We start from the raw sequence: 16,275 nt of genomic DNA on the forward strand, positions 1-16,275 counted from the left end.
TTAATCCATGCCCCAACCACCTCCCCTCCAGCAACCGTCAGTTTGTTCTCCACAGTTCAGTGTCAGATTTACAAAAAAAAAAAAAATTTGGTTCTCAATATAAGTGAAACCATATGGTATCTGATTTTCTCTGTATGACTTCCTTTACTTAGCATAATACCCTCAAGGTCCATCCATGTTGTTACAAATGTCAGGATTTCATTCTTTTTTGTGGCTGAAAAATATTCATCTACATCTATATGTATTTTCTTATCCATTCATCTGTTGAATGACACTTAGATTTTTTTCCATTTCCTGGCTACTGTGAATGAACATAGGAGTACAGATACCTCTTTAAGATAATGATTTCATATTCTTTGGATATATATGCAAAAGTATATTGCTGGAAAATGAACTGTTGGGACATCATCAAGATAAAAAGCTTCTGCACAGCAAAGGAAACAATCAACAAAAGTAAAAGGCAACTGACAGAATGGGAGAAGATATTTGCAAATGACGTATCAGATAATGGGTTAGTATCCAAAATCTATAAAGAACTTAACCAAACTCAACAACCGAAAAACAAATAAGTAGTGAAGAAATTGGCAGAAGACATGAATAGACACTTTTCCAAAGAAGATCTCCAGATGGCCAACAGACACACAAAAAGATGCTCAACATCGCTCATCATCAGGGAAATACACATCAAAACCACAATGACATACCTCACATCTGTCAGAATGGCTAAAATTAACAATTCAGGAAACAACAGATGTTGACAAGGATGTGGAGAAAGGGGAACCCTCTTGCACTGTTGGTGGGAATGGAAACTGGTGCATCCACTCTGGAAAACAGTGTGGAGGTTCCTCAAAAAGTTAAAAATAGAATTACCCTATGACCCAGCAATAGCACTACTAGGAGTTTATCCAACGGATACAGGAGTGCTGATTTGTAGGCGCACGTATATGCCAATCTATATTGGCTATAGAACAGCTATAAAGCTGTTCTATCAACAATAGCTAAATTATGGAAAGAGCCCAAATCTCCATCAACTGATGAATGAATAAAGATGTGGTATGTATATACAATGTAATACTATTTGGCAATGAGGAAGAATGAAATGTTGCCATTTGCAACAATGTGAATGGAACTGGAGGGTATTGTGCTAAGTGAAATAAGTCAGAGAAAGACAGATATGTTTTCACGCATATGTGGAATTTGAGAAACATAAGACCACAGGGGAAGGGAAGGAAAAACAAGTTATAAACAGAGAGGGAGGCAAACCGTAAGAGACTCTTAAATACAGAGAACAAACTGAGGGTTGATGGGAGTGGGGGTTTGAGGGGGTGGGAAAAATGGGTGATGGGCATTGAGGAGGGCACTTGTTGAGATGAGCACTGGGTGCTCATGTAAGTGATGAGTCATGGGAATCTACTCCTGAAGCCAAGACTACACTGTATGTTAGCTAACTTGACAATAAATCATTAAAAAAAAAATGTCCACAGGCAGGAGCTGTCCTGTAGGAGTTGCGAGTTTTCAGCCTCTGCCCCAACAAAATACTTATTTATTGTAAAAAAGTATATTGCTGGATCATATAGTAATTCTATTTTTAATATCCTGAGGAAACTCCATAGTGTTTGCCACAGTAGCTGCACCAATTCACCTTCCCACCAACAGTACATCAGCGCTACCTTTCCTCCAGGTCCTTGCAGGCATTTGTTATCTCTTGTCCGTCTGATAATAGCCATCCTAATTTGATGTAAAGTGGTATCTCATTGTGGTTCTGATTTACATTTCCGAGATGGTTGGTGTTGAGTACCTTTTCTTGTACTTTCGGCCATTTGTATGTCTTCTTTGGAAAAATATCTGTTCCAATGTTCTATCCATTTTTAAATTTTTTTTTTAACGTTTATTTATTTTTGAGACAGAGAGAGACAGAGCATGAATAGGGGAGGGGCAGAGAGAGAGGGAGACACAGAATCTGAAACAGGCTCCAGGCTCTGAGCTGTCAGCACAGAGCCCGACGCGGGGCTTGAACTCACGGACTGTGAGATCATGACCTGAGCCGAAGTCAGACGCTTAACCGACTGAGCCACCCAGGCGCCCCTATCCATTTTTAAATGGAAGTGTTTTTTGTTGTTAATCGTGTGTGTGTGTGTGTGTGTGTGTGTGTGTGTGTGTGTGTGTGTTGTTTTATTTGTTTTATGGGTTTTTTTTTTTTTTGCCATTGCGTTGAGTTCCTTATATATTTTGGAAATAAATCCCTCATCAGAGATACGGTTTGCAAATATTTTCTCCCATTCTGTAGGTTGCCTTTTTATTTTGTTGATTGTTTCCTTTGCTGTGTGGAAGTCTTTTAGTTTGATGTAGTACCACTTGTTGCTTTTTATTTTGTGGCTTGTACTTTTGATGTCATATCCAAAAAATCATTGCCAAGACCAACATTAAGGAGCTATTTATACTGTTCTTCAACAGTATGTGGACATCCAGTTTTCCAGAACCACTTACTGAAGAGACTATCCTTTCTGCATTGAGTTTCCTTGACTCTCTTGTCGAGTATTAGTTGACGGTGTATGTGTGGGCTTATTTCTTGGTTCTCTATTCTGTTCCATTGGTTTAGGTGTCTGTTTTAATGCCAGTACCAAACTGCTTTGATTACTGTAGCCCTAATGTAGTTTAATATTAGGATGTATGATTTTTTTTCTCAAGATTACTTTGTTCTTTCTCAAGATTATTTTGACTATTTACAGTCTTTGTAGTTCCTTATAAATTTTAAGATTATTTTTTCTATTTCTATGAAAATGCCATTGGAATTTTAATAGGGATTGTGTTGAAACAATAAATGGCTTCAGGTAGTATGGACATTTTAACAGTTTATGATTCATGAATATGGGATATATTTATATTCATGTCTTTTTAATTTTTTTAATCACTGTCTTACAGTTTTGGCGTATAGATCTTTCACTTTCTAGGTTAAATTTATTCCTAAGAATTTTCTTGTTTTTGATGCTATTTTAAATTTTTTCTTCATTTGTTTTTCAGACAGTTTGCTGTGAGTGTTATAGAAACTCAGCTGATTTTTGTGCATTGATTTTGTATCCTGCAACTTTACTGAATTTGTTTTATTAGTTCTAACAATTTTTGGTGGAGACTCTCATATCACCTGCAAGTAGAAACAATTTTACTTCTTCCTTCTGAATTTGGATTCTTTTTATTTCTTTTTGTTGCCTGTTTGCTCAGGCTAGGCTTCCAGTACTCTGCTGATACGTACTGGTGACAGTGGGCACCCTTGCCTTCTTCCTGATCTTAGACTTGTTTTAGTTTTTCACCACTGACTATGATGTTAGCTGGGGGCTTGTCATACATGGTCTTTATTATGTAGAGGTAAGGTTCTCCCATCCCCACTTTTTGAGAGATTTTTTTCATGAAATGATACTGAATTTTCTCAAATGTTTTTTCTGCATCTATAAATGATTGTATGATTTTTGTCTTTCATTCAATTAATGTAGTGTGTCACTCTCTTGATTTGAGTATTTTGAAACAGTTTGCATCCCAGGGATAAATCCCACTTGATCATGGTGTATAATGTTCTTAATGTGACTTCAGATTGAGTTTCCTACTATTTTGTTGAGAATTTTTGCATTTGTATTTATCTATAATATTGGCCTGTAGTTTTCTTTTATGTTGTTGTTGTGGTTGTTGTTGTTGTTGTGTCCTTATCTGGCCTTGGTAACAGGGTAATGCTGGCCTAGTAAAATGAGTTTGGGAGTGTTCCCTCCTCAGTTTTTTTTTTTTTTTTGGAAATGTTTGAGAAATATTGGTGTTAATTGTTCTTTAAATATTTGGTAATTTTACCTGTGAAACCATTAGATCCTGGGCATTTCTTTGTTGGGAGATTCTTGATTACTGATTCAACTCCTTAATTGTTATTGGTTTCTTCAAATTTTCTTTTTTTTTCTCATGACTCATTCTTAGAATGTATGTTTTTAAGACCTTATCCGTTTTTTCTAAGTTTTCCAATTTGTGGGTATAAAATTGTTTTATGACACTTTGTATTTCAGTGGTTTCAGTTGTAATGTCTTCTTTTTCATTTATAATTTTACCTATTTGAGTCTCCTTTTTTTTTCTTGGTTAATCCAGCCAAAGATTTGACAATTTGTTTATCTTTTCAAAAAACCCAACTCCTTATTTCAAGGTCTTAGTTAATCTTTCCTATTGTTTTTGTTTCCTATTTCATTTATTCTTTCTTTTTCAAATTGTTATTTAAATTCTAGTTAGTTAACATACAGTGCAATATTGGTTTCAGGAGTAGAATTCAGTGATTATTTACTTACATACAACACCCAGTGGTCATCATAACAAGTGCCCTCCTTAATACCCATCACCCATCTAGCCCATCTCCCACCCACCTCCCTCCATCACCCCTCAGTTCGTTCTGTCTTTCAGAGTCTCTCATGGTTTGTTTACCTCTTTCTTTACCCCCCACCCCCATATGTTCATCTGCTTGCTTTCTTAAATTCCATATGAGTGAAATCATATGGTATTTGGCTTTCTCTGACTGACTTATTTCACTTGGCCTAATACATCTAGTTGTTGCAATTATTTTTGATGGTTGAGTAATATTCCATTGTATACATATACCTCATGTTCCATTCATCAGTTGGTGGACATTTGGTCTCTCTCCATAGTTTGGCTGTTGTTGATGCTGCTATAAACATTGGGGGTGCATATACCCCTTTGAAACTGTAGTTTTGTAACTTTGGGTACATACCTAGTAGTGCAGTTAATTCCTGGATCATAGGGTAGTTCTCTTTTTAACTTTTTGAAGAGCCTCCATACTGTTCTCCAGAGTGGCTACACCAGTCAGCATTCCCACCAACAGTGCAAGAGGATTCCCCTTTCTCTACAACCTTGCCAACACATCTTGCTTCCTGTGTTGTTAATTTTAGCCATTCTAACAGGTGTGAAGCAGTATCTCATGGTGTTTTTTTTTTAATGATTATTTATTTATTTTGAGAGAGAGAGAAAGCAAGCAGGGGAAGGAGAGAGAGAGAGAGAGAGAGAGAGAGAGAGAGAGAGAGAGAAGAAAAGAGAAGAGAAGAGAAAAGAGACAATCCCAAGCAGGCTCCATGCACATCACAAAGCCTGATGCTGGGCTCAGTCTCATGACTGTGAGATCATGACCTGAGATGAAATAAGAGTCAGACGCTTAACCTACTGAGCCCCCCAGCTGCCCCTCTCATTATGCTTTTGATTTGTATTTCCCTGATGACGAGTGATGTTGAATGTCATTTCATGTGTCTATTAGCCACCTGGGTGTCTTCTTTGGAAAAGTGTCTATTCAAGTCTTCTGCCATTTCTTCACTGGATAATTTGTTTTTCAGGTGTTGGGTTTGATAAGTTCTTTATAGATTTTGGATATTAAACCTTTATCAGATATGTTATTTGAAAATATCTTCTCCCATTCTGTAGGCTGACTTTTTGTTTTGTTGTTTCCTCCACAGTGCAGAAGCTTTTTATCTTGATGAAGTCCCATTAGTTCATTTTTGCTTTTGTTTCCCTTGCCTCTGGTGACGTGTCTGGTAAGAAGTGGCTCCAGCCGAGGTCAAAGAGGTTGCTGCCTGTGTTCTTCTCTAGGATTTGATGGTTTCCTGTCTCACATTGGGTTTCTCATCCATTTTGAATTTATTTTTGTGTATGGTATAAGAAAGTGGTCCAGTTTTATTCTTTTGCATATTGCTGTCCAGTTTTCCTAATACCATTTGTTGAACAGACTGTCGTTTTTCATTGGATATTCTTCCCTGCTTTGTCAAAGGTTAGTTGACCATATAGTTGTGGGTCCATTTCTGTGTTTTCTCTTCTGTTCCATTGATCTGTGTGTCTGTTTTTGTGCCAGTACCATGGTGTCTTGATGACTACAGCTTTATAATATAGCTTGAAGTCTGGAATTGTGATGTCTCCAGTTGTGGTTTTCTTTTTCAGGATTGCTTTGGCTACTTGGGGTCTTTTGTGGTTCCATACAAATTGTAGGATTGTTCATTCTAGCTCTGAAAAATGCTGGTGTTATTTTGATAAGGATTGCATTAAATGTGTAGATTGCTTTGAGTAGTATAGACATTTTAACAATGTTTGTTCTTTTAATCCATGAGCATGAGTGCTTTTCCATTTCATTGTGTTCTTTTCAATTCATTTCATAAGTCTTCCATAGTTTTCAGAGTGCTGATCCTTTATCTCTTTGGTTAGGTTCGCTCCTGGGTATCTAATTGTTTTGGTGCAGTTGCACATGGGATTGATTGCTTGATTTCTTTTTCTGATGCTTTGTTATTGGTGTATAGAAATGCAACAGATTTTTGCACATTGGTTTTATATCCTGCAACTTTGCTGAATTAGTTCTATCAGTTATTTGGGTCTTTTGGGTTTCCAACGTAGAGTGTCATGCTGTCTGCAAATAGTGAAAGTTTAACTTCTTCCTTGCCAGTTTGGATGCCTCATTTCTTTTTGTTGTCTGATTGCTGAAGCTAAGACTTCCAGTACTATGTTAAATAGTAATGGTGAGAATGGACATCGTTGTTTTGTTCCTGACTGTAGGGGAAAGGCTGTCAGTTTTTCCCCTTTGAGGATGATATTGTCTGTTTTTCGTATATGGCCTTTGTGATGTTGTGGTATGTTCTCCCTGTCCCTACTTTGTGGAGGGTTTTTATCAAGAATGGATGCTGTATTTTGTCAAATGCTTTTTCTGCATCTATTGAGAGGATCATATGGTTCTTATCCTTTCTTTTATTAATGTGGTGTATCACACTGATTGATTTGTAAATACTGAACTAGCCTGGCAGCCCAGAAATAAATCCCACTTGATCGTGGTGAATAATTCTTTTAATGTACTGTCAAATTTGATTTGATAGTATCTTTTTGAGAATTTTTGCCTCCGTGTTCCTCAGGGACATTGCCCTGCAATTCTTCTTTTTAGTGGGGTCTTTGGTTTTGGTTTTGGAGTTTGGAAGTTTTCCTTATGTTTCTGTTTTTTAGAACAGATTAAGAAGAACAGGTATTAACACTTCTTTAAATGTCTGGTAGAATTCCCCTGAGAAGCCTCTGGCCCTCAAATTTTGTTTCTTGGGAGATTTTTGATTACTGTTTCAATTTCTTTTCTGATTGTGGGTCTATTCAAAGTTTCTATTTCTTTCTGTTTTCACTTTTGGTAGTTTGTATGTTTCTAGGAGTTCATCCATTTCTTCCAGGTTGCCCAGTTTGTTGGCATATAATTTTTCATAATATTTTCTTATAATTGTTTGTATTTCTGTGGTATTGGCTGTGGTCTTTCCCCTTTCATTCATGATTTTATCTATTTGGGTTCTTTCTCTTTTCTTTTTGATAAGTCTGGCTAGGAGTTTATTAATTTTATAATTATTTTGAAGAAATAACTGTTAGGTTCATTGATGTGTTATACTGTTGTTTGTTTGTTTGTTTCTATACCATTTATTTCTTCTCCAGTCTTTAATTTGATCTACCTTCTTCTGGCTCTAGGCTTCCATGTTGAAAGGTTCCATGATGTCAGTGCAGAGTCTGACTCGAGGCTTTATCTCACGAACCTGGAGATCATGACCAGAGCTAAAATCAAGAGTTGGTCGCTTAGTCAACTGAGCCATCAAGGTGCCCTAAGATCTTTCTTTTCTAAAATGTGGGCACATATTGCTACACCTAACCCTCTTAGAACAGCTTTTGCTGTATCCCATAAGTTTTGGTGTGCTGTGTTTCCATGTTCATTTGTTTCAGGATTTGTTTTGATTTTCCTTTGGTTTCTCCTTTCACCCAAGATTTTTAAGCCTCTTTTTATAGATTGCCCCATCTCTTTTCAGAAGAGTTATATCAGCCCTTTAAATATATCAGTTATATCAGTTGTATATACTCTCATCAGTGGTGCATGAGGGTCTTAGACTCATTACACTTTGTCATTAAGGCAGAATTAATAATAAAAAATGGATGCTTTAGCTTTAGTATAAGCTTGACACTTACAAACACACACTTATTATCCAATTTTAAAATGTAAGGCTAAGGTCTTTTTCTTGTGTAAAGCATTGCATAAGTTAAAAGGACCACACACTCTCGTTTGCATGTTCTTGTTTGAATCTGTATTCCATCTGATTGGCATCCCATTTTACTCTCAAAAGTATCCTGGTTGGACAATTGTATGGTAACTATACCTGTAATGCATGCTTGATAATTTCCAGTTTCAGTTACAATTAATTGGGAAGTAGGAATTTAAGGAGTATTGTTTCATAGGAGATATAGATTGAATCTTCTCAGGACTTTGAAGAGAAGATTTTCTGTAGTTTTTCATTGTTTCTTTATCAAATAGTTTACATGGTATACCAAGGAAGCTAATTTTCCTCTTCCCCTTAAACGAAAGTTCTTGTGCTGTTTATTCTCTACTTTTTTTTTGAATAACAAAAAATACAGCCTTTTCTAGAACTTACTCCTTCTTTGTGTTATCTTTCGTATTCTGTCTGTGTAGGTAGGATTCTGTGTAGGTACTACTAGAATTCTTCTCTTAGATTATTGTTAGCAGTTGATCTACTCATTTTTAAGCCCTATTTCTAGTGAATGTGGTGATTCACTAGGTGGTGATTAGCTGTAATTTTTTTGTTTGTCTGGTTGTCTGCTACTAGGTACTAATAAAGCAAATTAAAAAATACTTATAATTTAAAGAGTATAGCAGTGGATACACGTTGGCCACTTTGTCTTCTGCTCCAGCTCTTACCATATCCTAGGTGCATTTCTCTGAGATCAAAAAGCCATTGGTTTTGCTCTTCTATTTTAGGGAGAGGACTTGGAAGGACTTCCTTGGCTTTAAATTGAAAAAGAATGTGCTCTAGGATGGATGTTGTCTTATTCAGTCTCCTTTAAAGTGAACCTAAGTCTCTGAATTCAGAAAGATTAGGGAAAGGAGATGTAAAGGAAGAAGAGAACTCTGGATGTCAGAAGTACGTGTTCATGGTTTGGATATGGCTGCTCACTTTGCTCTCTGACCTCGTGTAACTCTCTCTGACTTGATACATAGAGGTGAGACTAACGCTTATACCAGTCTTCAGCAACTCAGGGCTATTTTGTTTTGTAAATTGCTGAATTTCTTAACTCAGAATCCAACTGTAGGTCCAAGATGAATTTTTTAAAATATAATTTATTGTCAAGTTAGCTAACATAGAGTGTGTACAGTGTGTTCTTGGTTTTGGGGGTAGATTCCCATGATTCATTGCTTAATACAACACCCAGTGCTCATCCCAACAAGTGCCCTCCTCAGTGCCCATCACCCATTTTCCCTTCTCCCCCATCAACCCTCTGTTTGTTCTCTGTATTTAAGAGTATCTTATGGCTTGCCTCCGTCTCTGTTTGCAACTATTTTCTTCCCTTCCCTTCCCCCATGGTCTTCTGTTAAGTTTCTCAGGATCCACATAAGAGTGAAAACATATGGTTATCTGTCTTTCTCTGACTGACTTATTTCACTTAGCATAATACCCTCCAGTTCCGTCCACGTTGTTGCAAATGGCAGGATCATTCTTTCTCATAGCCAAGTAGTATTCCTTTGAATATACAAACCAAATCTTCTTCATTCATTCATCAGTCAATGGACATTCGGGCTCTTTCCTTAATTTGGCTATTGTTGAAAGTGCTGCTATAAACTTTGGGGTTCATGCCCCTATGAATCAGCACTCCTGTATCTTTTTGAGTGTTGCAATAGAGAGCGCTAAATCTGATGTTTTACTCTAGAGACCGTAAAGCATGTTTTAAACCCTTTATCCCAATACCACAAGAATATTGTGTTAAAAGTAGTCTGCTGGTCATCAAAAGGTGTCTACTGCAATGTGTAAGTCAAACCATCCCCTTCCATGACTAGTCTGTGGCCCCTCTACAAATACCTGAGAGAGAAGGGCCAATGTATGTCTGAAGGCAACTTCTTTTATTCCCTCCTATGGGTGGGACATAGCTGTTAATGGATTTGAAGTAGAATAGAAATACTTTGATAGCTAAGTGGAGGTAAGATTTCAGGATGTGCAGGGAGATTAGAGAAGGAGTGACCAGTTAGAAGCCTCTTGTAACATGTCAAGCAGAAGATGATGAGGACCAAAAATACTTCAGTGGGAATATTGGTAGAGTAGAGGGGATGCTTTGAGGAATTTCTAGGAGATAAGATTGGCAGGCTTTCATCATTTATTGGTAAAGGAGTATTAAGGGCAAAGGTTACTCTCAGGTTTCTGAGTTGGGTGATTAAATTGTTGATGGGATCGCCAACTAAAGCGGAGATACAGAAGATTTAGGAGGAGTACATTTGGAAGCTAGGAATGTAGGGGAAATTGTGAGCTCTCGTTTGTATATATGGAGTTTGAAGTGTCTGTGAGATACCCAGTTGTTTATGTTTAACAGGAAGTGATATATATGAGCTGATGTTGAGGGAGTGGTTTAGATTTTACTTGGCATTTATCACTTTATGGATTATCAAAAGAAACTTCCCAGGGAGCCAGTGAAAAGTGAGAAGGTTAATCAGCTGAGGACAGAACCCTGTGCATGAAAAGGGCAATTGAGAAGGAAGTTAGTGAGGAGGGCGATTGTGAAGTTTCAAAAGGTGCCTGCAGGTTCAGATGGAGTAGAGAGGCAAAGCCAAATAAGGACTGAAACGCTTCTGTTGGATTTTGGCAATTAGACTTCGTTTTGGTGACATTAGTGTGACTAGATCCAGTGGATGTTAGAATTAGCCAGGAACTTAAGATTATATAGACTTACCTCTTGTTTTTATTTTTTTAAAGTTTATTTACTTGAGGGAGAGCAAGTGCAAGTCGGGGAAGGGCAGGGGGAGAGGGAGAGAGAGAATCAGAAACAAGCTCTGTGCACTGTCAGTGTGGAGCCCCCTCTGGGGCTCAATCTCGTGAAGTGGAGATCATGACCTGGGCTGAAATCAAAAGTTCTCTCCTTTACTGACTGAGCCACTCAGGAGCCCCACCTCTTGTTTGTAAAGATAAGAATGTTGGACAGATAAGAACATTGAGAATCTTTATCTAGGTTACAACTTAAAATATTTCATGCACGTAGTAAGTGGTCAGTAAATAGTGGTTGAATGAATTATTGAACTCTTTATTGCCAGAACCAGAACTAGAGTCTTACATCTAGATTCTAACATGAAGTTAGATTGTTGGAGATATTTCTTATTTTTTGATTTAGGCCTTCACTGCTATGATCTTCCCTCTTTTTTTAAAAAAAATTATTTAAATTCCAGTTAGTTAGCATACAGTGTACGAGATCATGAGAACATGAGAACCATGAGATCATGAATGACCTGAGCTGAAATCAAGAGTTAGTCGCTTAACTGACTGAGCCACCCAGGTGACCCACATGTTCTTTAATCATCACATTTTTGTGGATTTCTGTTTTCTTCTTGTACTTGGTTTCTTAGTTTTATATCATTGTAGTCAGAGAAGATTCTTGATATGATTTTGATATTCTTGAATTTACTGAGACTTGTTTTTGGCCTAACATATGATCTGCCCTAGAGGATGTTTCATGTACACTTGAGAAGAATATGTATTCTGCTGATCTTGAATAGAATGTTCTGTGTATGTCTTTTAAGTCCATCTAGTTTAACATATTGTTTAAAGTCAATGTTTCCTTATTGATTTCTTTGTTTAGATGTATTCATTGTTATAAGTCAGGTGTTAAAGTTCCTTACATTATTGTAGTCTGTCAGTTTCTCTCTGGATCTGTTAATATATACTATACACACACACACACACACACACATATATATGCATATGTGTGTGTATATATATATATATGATTTAATTGACTAAAGAATATTTCTTGAGAAATTACTATGTTCTACACACTGTTCTAAGTGCAGTTATATGGATGTATACAGAGTAGACAAAAATTCATGCCTTGAAGAAGCATACATTTTAAGATAAAAAGGTATATAAAAGTATACTGAGAACCTGGGGTGCCTGGGTGGCTCAGTCAGTTGAGCATCCGACTCTTGATCTCAGCTCAGGTCTTGATCTTGGGGTCATGAGTTCAAGCCCCACATTGGGCTCTGTACTGGGTGTGAAGCCTACTTAAAAAAACAGTATATTGAAAACTGAAAACAATCAGATATATGATGACATTATCTTAATCATCGTAATCCTAGAAAGCAGTCACTAATGCTCAAGTCATATGTATTTGTAATGCATTATTATATTATAATGTGTTATTTTATTTTACCTCAAGTCCCTGAGATTTATGGAATGGAATTTTTTTTTTTTTTTTTTTTTTTTTTTTTTTTTTTGCACCAGGATAATTTATTTTCCTGGAATCAGTTCTGTCAGGTATTATTCTTTGGGGTTGTATCAGGGCTTACCGATTAGCATGGAAAGGCATTAGGGATTTTCCATGGAAATTCCACCAAATTGCCAAGCAACTCGTAGACAATCAAAGGTTAGTGGCATTCTGTCTTTTGACTAATTAAAAATATTTAACTGAGAGGTGTCATAAAATGTCTTATCAGGAGGTTTCAGTGTATAATTGAATAAGAAAAAATACTTTAAAAGCATGAATTACTACTTGCTAATACCTAAAATGTTTTCCAGGTCTCTTTGATGTTATTTTCAACAAAGGAAATATGTGCATTTTCCAGAGTCATGTAATCAGGCATCTTTCTCTTGCTGTTGACAACAGTACTGTCACTGGAATGGTGTGTAGTGATTTTGTTTATTTGCTGTTTATCAATAGTGTTGTATCCATATATAATTTATTTTTATAAGATTATCAAATTGTATTTCCTTTGGCTTTCCCTTTCACCCTTTTCATTATTCTGTTTTGTCTAACTAACTTTTGATATTCTGTTGCATAAATGGTCCTAATTTCAGCAATTAAAATTTAGACAAGAAAACTAGACCACTTTTCTGATAACATTCAAAGTATTAATAAGCCTCCAAAAGGGGACGATCTGATTTCTCAAAGGTCCCTTCAAGGAGCATATTATTGGGGAAGAAATACTAATAACGTCACCTAAGGATGCTTTGTATTGCTTAGTTTAGGTTTGAAAAGTAGCTTTTAATATATAAAGCTGTTTTAAAAAATATATGCATGTTATTTATTTTGAAAAATGAGACCGCATAGGATAGCTGTCACGCACTGTTGTAAAATGTTTAATATGTGTTATAATGCTTAATCTTTATATCTGCCCTGTGAGAGAATTCGTTATTATCCCTGTTTAACAGAAGAGGAACCTGATGTGTAGGAGAATGAAGTGAGTGGCTCAAGGTCACATAGGCAGTAAATGTGGAAGCAGGAATTGAACACTGGCATTCTGATTCTAGCACTCATGCTACAGCTTTTCATGTAATGGTATATAATATTACATGATTTTTGACTCGTAGTGTATTATTTAACTTAAGGGAAAATAATAATTATTGAAAAAAACGTATATAATTTGTAGGCTTGAAATTCAGGCTAAATGATAATCCGTCAAATTTTCTTTACAAAGTCTTTTCTCCTCTGCTCTGGACTTAGCACGTCATCCTGTGCTCTACTTTGTAGCACGTTCTGCTCAGCACAGATCCTGGTCATAGTAAGTGCTTATAAATAAGAATGTAGTAAGTATGAAATCTACTTAATTAGATCAAGAGTTTGAGAAATTTATTTTTCTAAACTCAAATTAAATTTACTTCCAAGCCCCTAACCCATTAGGTTGGTGAGAGTTTCCATCTTAGTTACGACGAGACTCATCTTGTTACACACAAGACTTTTCCTGGTATGGGGGTCTGGGAATATCCAGTAACAGCCCTTTTGGCTTCAGTCCACACCAGTAACTGCTGATGTACTCATCAAACATCAGATGGCTTCTTGGAGATGAATAGCCCTGTTGCTTACCTACCATATTTACACAAGAGCACTTTGCTGAGTTTGGTAGCTTTAGTGAGTGCCATGGGCCAAGCCTTTCAAGGACACCCATGTGTCCTTCCTTTTCAGGCCCAGTGCCTCCCCAAGGCACTGAGGGGAAATGGGGTAAAATCTCAACTAGTACTTTGAGCCAGGAATGTTTCCCTGTAGCATAACCTCCTCGATTTGCTTAATTTTTTTGTAAACAAAACCTAATAATGCGTGCCTGTTAATTTCAGCTTTTGGTCCAAAGGAGTCTTGAGTTAGGAGAACACAAATGAAGAAATGAAAAATAAGCAACAGAATACAGTAACTCATTAAATTCTCCTGCTGCTGAAGTTTTTTTGTTGTTACCTGGTACTCTTGCATGAGTTCTGAGAAATCAACAGAAAGTTCTTGGAATAAGACCCTGGAAATCAGGCTGGAAAATCAAAACAATTAAATGACAAAAGCATGTGATGGATAATATGAGGAGTCTATAGAGGGAAATAGACCTGTACATACATAGAATGTGCCAACATTTCAAATTTAATTATTTTCTATTGCTAATTCAGAATTTGCTCGCTTGTTTGTTTCCTTTTCTTTTAGGCTAGTGGTGGAGCCTGCACTGAGCTGCGAGTGCTTTATCAGCCCAACCGCTGTGCACTTCTTGAGTCAGCATTGGTTCCCGGTCATACGGTTATTTTTGATCGTCATGGCAAAAGAGCTGCTGAATCATCAGCAGGCTATGCAGACCTTTCAAAAGAATTTGTGGTTTTTGTCAAGGTAAAATGGTGGAAAGTCATTGAAGTTTATATTGCTAAATACCTACTTTATTTCGCTCTATTGAGGAAAGCTCTGGAGTCAGAATGGAGTAATCAGATCTCTTTCCCACTAGGTGGCATTGATGCCTGTTGCCATTCTGTTTACCCAGACTGTGGAAGGCAATAGGGATCATAGCTTTAGCAGCACTGGAACTGATAGGAGTGACATCCTTTATTCAATTGAATTTGTAGGTGAAAACCATAAATGTGGGAATTCTTAGTACAAATTTAGAGACTCTTACATTTGGGAATCAAACGTATATATTTAACTTGTCTAACAATTAGAATATTTACACTCTTTGAGTGTTGTATATGTGTGACCATTTTATGCTTCTTTCTTTATAGTATGTGCTTCTGAGTTTATCTTAAAAATATTATTGTTATCATAATAAAACAATACCTACCATTTTGCCTATTTTGTGCCAAGCACTTTACTGAGAGCTTTACCACATACAAAATTATATTTAATCATCCTAAAAATAGTGACAGATACTATTATTTGTATTTTAAATAGAAGAAAAGATTTTCCGAGAAGTTAAAATCTGACTAGTGTAGCATAACTAGTGGATAAATGGTGGATCGTGATTCAAATCAAAGTCAATTTGTCTTCAAAACATTTTATGCTTACTATATAATAAACACTTCATGGTAATATTATTTTTCTCAAAACAACATGATTTTTATACCCAAACATAAGGTGTATGTATATGTTTGTTTATGTATCAATCTCTCTCTCTCTCTCTCTCTCTCTCTCTGTCTCTCATTGGATTTTTAATTTTTTTAAGTTTATTTATTTTTGAGAAAGAGAGAGAGAGAGTGAGAAAACAGGAAAAGGGCAGAGAGAGAGAGAGAATTCCCTGCAGCTCCCACTCTCAGTGCAGAGTTTGATGTGGGGCTCAAACCCTTGAATGGTAAGATCATGACCTGACCGAAACCAAGAGTTGGGCACTTAACTGTCTGAGCCATCCACATGCCCCTGGGTGTTTAATCTTAATCTCTTCATTTTACCACCTCTGCATATGTTACTGCAAAATATACTTTGACATACTTTGACATATTTGGTTATTTGCTTAGCTTAAATGATTTGAAATTGAATTTAAGGGTCAGAATATGAAGCCTTTAAGACTATGGGAACATACTGCCAACTTTCTTTCCAGAAATGTACTAGTTTTAAATCCTGTGAACATTAAACCAACTGTGAAGTTAAAAGGGGACAGCTCATATGACTACCCTCACATCTGACACACACTTCAGAGTTCCAGAGTCCTTGAGACCACTATCAAGTTTTGATAAGTTAGTAAAATAGCTCAGAACTCACTGGAAGTTGTCATACTCATGGTTATGGTTTATTACAGAAAAAGGATACAGGTTAAAATCATCTAAGGGAAGAGACACGTAGAAAGTACCAAATGGTGCAACTTCTAGTTGTCCTCTCCCTATAGAGTGAGGACAGCATTTGTTTCTCAGCATTGATATGTGACAATATGCGTGGAGTATTGCCATTCAGAAAGCTCCCATGAGCCTTGGTGTGCAGTCTTTATTGGGGTTCAGTCATACAAAGAGTCCATGTTGCTGATCTCAGTCTCCA

The 16,275-nt window shown here is 36.6% G+C and overlaps 1 protein-coding gene across 1 annotated transcript in view; it reads left to right on the forward strand.

The window, feature by feature from the left end:
* Window positions 1-490: 490 nt before the first annotated feature.
* The window catches only part of LOC102955347, a 47,752-nt gene continuing 31,967 nt past the window's right edge, over window positions 491-16,275 (forward strand). Inside the window, exons 1-3 of the mRNA XM_042973226.1 lie at window positions 491-511; window positions 12,591-12,694; window positions 14,473-14,649. Coding sequence (XP_042829160.1) covers window positions 493-511; window positions 12,591-12,694; window positions 14,473-14,649 — 300 coding nt within the window. The 5' untranslated portion in view covers window positions 491-492. The remainder of the gene's footprint in view (window positions 512-12,590; window positions 12,695-14,472; window positions 14,650-16,275) is intronic.

This window comes from Panthera tigris, chromosome F2, assembly GCF_018350195.1.
Source record: "Panthera tigris isolate Pti1 chromosome F2, P.tigris_Pti1_mat1.1, whole genome shotgun sequence".
NCBI lineage: Eukaryota > Metazoa > Chordata > Mammalia > Carnivora > Felidae > Panthera > Panthera tigris.